Here is a 6000-nt window from a genome sequence, read left to right as displayed (position 1 = left end):
GAAATGAGTTCTCTGTTTATATGCTTGTTTGTCTTTGTTTAACTATCGATGTTTCTGTTTAATATATTGCGTTTACGTTTAAAAAAGTGATTAAATATCGTTGTTTCTATTTAAATATGTACGAGTGGCCAAGATTAATTGGTTTTTATATCCAAGATTAATTTATCACGTAAATATTTGTTTTTCTGTTTAAATATTAATGTTTTTGTTTAAAAAATGAGTTTTATGTTTTAAAAAAATGAGGTTTCTGTTTAAGAAATGAGTTTTTTGTGTAAGAAATGAGGTTTATGTTTAAAGAAATGAGCTCTCTGTTTAAGAAATGAACTCTCTGTTTAAGAAATGAGTTCTCTGTTTAAAAAATGAGATCTCTGTTTAAGAAATGAGTACATGCAAAAAGGAATGCAAAAAAGAATAAAAAAAATGTATGCAAAAAGGTTTAAGGGCAATGATGGAATTTCATAATGCAGGGGGTAAAAAAGAAGTGAAACAATAAAGGAAGGGCTGTCTGAGGTATGCAAAACTCATAGGGGCTGTTTGGGAAGTTTTGAAATTATCGAGGGGTAAACAGTAATTTTGCCTAAAAAATATATATATATATTTTAAATATCTTGTGAAATTAAGGAATAAAATTGAAAAAAAAAATTAATAAAATAAAAAAATCTCTTATCGTACACGTGTCCAACAGTCCAGAAGCACCGTCACGTGCATTCTCATCTCCCCGGAAAATATTGAATACTCCCTCGCCTTCTTCTCTTCAATGCGCGCTCTTTTTCCGATGTCTCTTCCAAAGATCACCAAGAAAAACCATCTCCATTGAGCTCCATTGATCTCCTTCATGGATTCCCTTCGTCTCCGATTCCCACGCCTCTTCAGTCCCCCTTCAGTGCCTCGCTTAAACTCTCCTCTAACTGCACCCGCTCCATTGAGCTCCTCCATCCGGTCAGCGTTTATTCACTTCAGTTCTTCTTTGTTGTTCTTGAGATCTTGCAGTTTGATCTTCACGTCATCTTGATGGATTTTTGTTATGCTTCTTGAAGATGGAGTTGTTGTTGAGATCTTGGAATTGAATGTTCTTGAATTGAGTGTTGTGTTTATTGAATTTGTTATTGTTTTTGGAAGCTGGAGTTGTTTGTATCTTCTTTGTTGTTCTTGAGATCTTGGAATTGTTCTTGAATGTCCTTGAGTTGGTTCTGGTGTTTATTGAATTTTTTATGATTTATTTTTTTCAAGCTGAAGTTAATTGGGTTCTCTTTAGTGTTTTTGATATTTTGGAGTTGTGGTCGACTGTTCTTGAATTGAGTGTTGTGTTTCTTGAATTTTTCATGCTTTTGATGGTGGAGTTGTTTGGGTTTTCTTTATTGTTCTTGAATTTGTTATGTTTGGGGTTCTCTTATTGTTTTTGAGATCTTGGATTTGTTTGTTAGTTAAATTTTGTTTCTTGGATTTGCCATGCATTTCTCTACAATTTTTCCTTCTGTGTTTATGTTAATGTTTGGTTTTCACAGATATGAACTGGAAAATTACTTTATATATTGTGGTTTACTTAATTTGACTAAATATGCAGACTAAGATTAAGTAAGATTGAGGTTGCTTCCAGGCTTCAAAGATTTTTCAGTAAGGCAAGTGCTTAATTTAGGAAATAGTCCATGCTCTATACCAGTTGGCTTTTGTTTCTTTGCTCTCTGATTGTTGGGGAAAATGGAACTTTTTGGCGTAGGTCAGGCGCAATCATCTTTTTATTAGAGGTGGAATACCAAATGTTCACAACCAAAGTGCTGAGCATACTGTACTGGAGGTATATTGAATTTATATGGTTATATGCAGAAGTTTATCTCTTCTTGTTGTTCTTTTGAAATCTTTTATATTGTCTTTGTGGCCTTACAATTACTTGAATTGCATCATGTAATTGAAATAGATTTAAAATATGAGGACTTGGGTACTCTATATGAACTTTCATGAGTCAATTCCACAATCCATCACCACACCAAAATGTTATCCTTGATTAGTCTTGTGATTAGTAAAATTAAAATGGATAAATAAGATTACTAGAAGTTAGCTTTCTTGACCTCAATGGTCAATTGTCAAATGTTAATTAAGGAATTTCTTCATCTGTTTGCCTCTCCTAATGCACCATGCCCGGATGCAATTATGGATTTTTTTTTTTTTTTGCCTTCCATAGACATGTAAGTCTCTTTACTTTTTCAGGCTGATAAATTTTTAAAGATGGAGTCCCTTGTTGTAAGACTCATATGTGCCATTTATCAAATTCAAACCTTGAAGACATGTTTGGTTGGATGGAATCCAAATAATCATCACCTCAGATGGAAACTTTGTCATGCTTCTACACTAAGGTTATGCCATCCATAATAAAGCTGATTTTTAGCTATTGGAATAGAAATCATATCTTTTTTGTTTTTGTTTTTACTATGTTGGTTAAGAATATTATGCAAGAAGAAACTCCACCATGCTCGGGGGCTTATGGTTAATATAGCTTTGGTACTCAATTATCTGAATGAATTAATGAAAAAAAGTTAACCTTTTATTAACTTGTCTGAAAGTCACTGATGTGTTATGGTAATTGGGAGCTGTTTCACAAGAATTCTAGACTAGATGGCAAATCTGGAACTTGCATCTCAATTTATATAAAGAAGGATGTATACGGCAACAGCATCCAATATGAGATGAAACCAAACCCTCCTGTATGTCGCTGATTTATTGCTGTCCTCCAGCCTCATGGCATGTGCGGATCATTCTCTTATTCTATAATAAATTACAAATTGACTGAAGCAGAAGAGAATTCTAAAATATAGTTTAGAATTAGTTTTCTTACTTCTGAAAATGATTGTTGCTCTTGTTTGATGTTTGTCTTTGCCACCAATGCGAATTATGTTCAATAGTTTTGGAAGATGATGTCTACTAGTTTGCCCCTGTGTGTAGCTAAAGCATTCAAAATTGTATTGGATTAAAGACTATCTCTGATTATATTCTTAAGGTTTACTAATTTTTAACTTATATTAAATGAGTGGAAAGCCATGGTGAAGACTATGGAAAATCAACTTTTATTAAGTGTTCAGAGTTTGAACATTCTGAGTAGTACATATGAAAGTGGTGAGGGGAATGTGTAAGTATGATATTTTGAGCATGGTACATTATAATATAAGTACTTTTGGTTAGTGTTTAGAGTTTGAGTTCAGGTATCCATCGCTCTTCTATCATAAGAACTTATATTTGTCTACAATATTTAATTTTAAGATTCACACTTTTAGTTTTAAAAAACTTGCGTATGCCATTTAAGGGTCTTGATGATATCGTTCCCTGTTGTTGTGTCATCTTAGGAAAACATTGCTCCGATGCTTGAGATTGATCCTCCATTCAAGAGTTCTCCTGGTAAAGCTTTTCCTCTTGGAGCATCTGTTGTTGAACATGGCGTTAATTTTGCTATATTTTCTCAACATGCTACTTCAGTGACACTTTGCTTGTCAGTTCATGGGAGGTAATCCTTATACAAGTTATGTATGTTTTCTGGTTATGATTTTTGTATGGAAGTTAGAAATTGATGCAGATAAGTTTTAATAATTACTAAAGGATGAGATTAAATTTGATTATGTGCAACAAAGGTAGCATTAAGTGTGTTAGATGGGTTGATTTTGCAATATTTTCTCAAAATGCTACTTTAGTGACAGTTTGCTTGTTATTCTCTGAGAGTCTATCCTTATATGTGTTACAATAGCATTTTGTTTATAATTTTGATGTGCAAGTTAAAAATTGATGCAAATAAGTTCAGATAATTGCAAAAGGAAGAAATTATAATTGATTATATGCAACATAGGTAGTATTAGATGCATTACAAGAAGAAATGAAGAACAAATTCAGTTTGCTACACATGATGGTTAATGTCAATGCAATTTTGTGCTTATAACACACATATCACTAGGGTGGCCTTGGCCATTTGATTTAGGTAGAACCTTCAATCCTTGAGGTGAAAAAGTCATGAAAGAAGTTCTAATCAATTGTAGATATACACTAGATTAGAATATTAAGCCGAAGATTTGTGAACAATGGGTCAGTTAGGCGATTGTGTCGTAGAATGTTTAGGTGACACTCAAAGAGGCTTAGAAAGAAGTTTAAATTAAGATTGTGCATATACTTAAGGAAGTCATCTTTGTCGAGTTTCTTTGTGAAAAACCACAACTGCATGAAAGGGATTCATCATGTGAGTACTTGGGCCCTATTCTGCTAAAGAACAAAAGAAAGTCTACAAATGCATTGCTCTGAAAAAGCTTCAATGGGAGTTTATTTCATACCCCTTTCTTGATTTTGCTGTTGTTAAAGTGCTGTTGTATCAAAGATGCTCAAATATTAGTCTTGAGATGAAAATGTGCTTTTATCATCATGTGTATAAGCAAAGCTTTATGTGGTTCCAATCATGAGAGTTTATGCTACTCAACTTACTGTATCATTGGATGACTCATTGGCATGATGATGGGTTATGTGCAAGGAATTTGGTAGAGTGCTTCAAATGAGTAAATTAAAACTAACAATAAACTAATAAAAATATTGAATTATTATGCATTGATATTTGAGTCATCAACATAAACATATGCCCGTCATTTTTTTGGCTTTATGAAATATGATAGATGGATAGTTGGTCTTTATGATTAATTACTGTTGGAGTGAGTGCGATTTGGGCACTGCAACTAGTGTTGCAAAAATATAATTTGCGCAATCAACTATGGCATGTAAATAATGAGTAAATTTGCTTATAGAGAGCAAGCCTCAATGAGATGTGCTAAGCACTGCCTTGAGACTGATTTTTGCAATGCTTTTTTAGCTGTAGGGTACAACAAAGCCAACTATGTTCCTCCAATTTGCGGCACTATCACTTGGAGTGAGACCTCAAAGGAATGCCCATAAAAACCAGTGAAAACCATAGAGGAACAGCCAAAATTATAGGCCATTCAACTTAGCAGAGGATGAGCTACTTAGGTGCCCCATTCTCATATATATATAGGGAGAAAGGAAGTAGAGGACCCATGGGTATGCCAATGATCATAATCATGACTGCAAGGGTTTGTTGTATTGAAAAACAAAATAAATAATCAAAATTCATTTAATAATGAGTGTGCTTCCAACAAACTCCCATTATGTTTAGTCATTGAATGCTTGCATGAAAATGAATTAAAACAACGCAAGACAACCTTGGATACTGATATCTTATTATAGCAAAGGTGTCTGTAAGACTTGAACCTTAACTTTACACTGTTGTATTTCTTTGATGAAGTCATAGTAAATCAAGTCCTCAACTATGTAGGTAAAAGCAGACTCAGAACTTCTTACGACCTGAATGCCTTCATCAGAAGGTATTTTTAGATATAGCACCATCATAGTTACTACAGAGTTTTTCTGACAGTTCAATTTTGTTATCGTGTACTATTATAATGTAAGCAAATTTTTATCCACTTGGTATTGATAAATTTGCTATATTTCTATTTCTGTTTTATATATTAAATTGGTTATTAGATTTTGTTCATTCTATGATGATTATTGTTTCTTTTGAAGTACTAGTGAGATGCAAAATACTGGATCGTTACATGACTTTAGCAGCTATTAATTGTTTGCATTCATTTTGTGTGCCCATTGCCTGTGGATGTATGATGCCTCACACTTTCTGATTCTTGGTACCTGTGAAAATTGTTTTCCAGGGTACATAATGAAGAAGTACATAATGGCATGATTGAGGTCAAATTGGATGCTCAAGTGAACAAGACAGGGGATATTTGGCATATTTGTGTTGAGGTTGTGTCGCCTATTTTTTCCAATCTTTGTTCATATGAATTATTTATATGTGTTTACTTTTCCTGCTAATGGACCAATTTATTCTCTTTTTAAGTATAGGTTTCACAGATTCAATATAATGAATTTAGTCTGTGACTTTTCCTGCCAATGGACCAATTTATTCTCTTTTTAAGTATAGGTTTCACAGATTCAATATAATGAATT

General features: G+C 33.2%; 1 protein-coding gene across 1 annotated transcript in view; it reads left to right on the top strand.

The window, feature by feature from the left end:
- The first annotated feature begins 750 nt into the window (after nt 1-750).
- LOC120282649 (isoamylase 3, chloroplastic) overlaps nt 751-6000 on the top strand; it is a 48644-nt gene continuing 43394 nt past the window's right edge. The window contains exons 1-5 of the mRNA XM_039289485.1: nt 751-939; nt 1565-1619; nt 1718-1795; nt 3336-3493; nt 5703-5796. Coding sequence (XP_039145419.1) covers nt 836-939; nt 1565-1619; nt 1718-1795; nt 3336-3493; nt 5703-5796 — 489 coding nt within the window. The 5' untranslated portion in view covers nt 751-835. The remainder of the gene's footprint in view (nt 940-1564; nt 1620-1717; nt 1796-3335; nt 3494-5702; nt 5797-6000) is intronic.

Source organism: Dioscorea cayenensis, chromosome 18 (genome assembly GCF_009730915.1).
Source record: "Dioscorea cayenensis subsp. rotundata cultivar TDr96_F1 chromosome 18, TDr96_F1_v2_PseudoChromosome.rev07_lg8_w22 25.fasta, whole genome shotgun sequence".
Taxonomy (NCBI): domain Eukaryota; kingdom Viridiplantae; phylum Streptophyta; class Magnoliopsida; order Dioscoreales; family Dioscoreaceae; genus Dioscorea; species Dioscorea cayenensis.
This window is presented reverse-complemented; position numbering and strand designations above follow the sequence as displayed.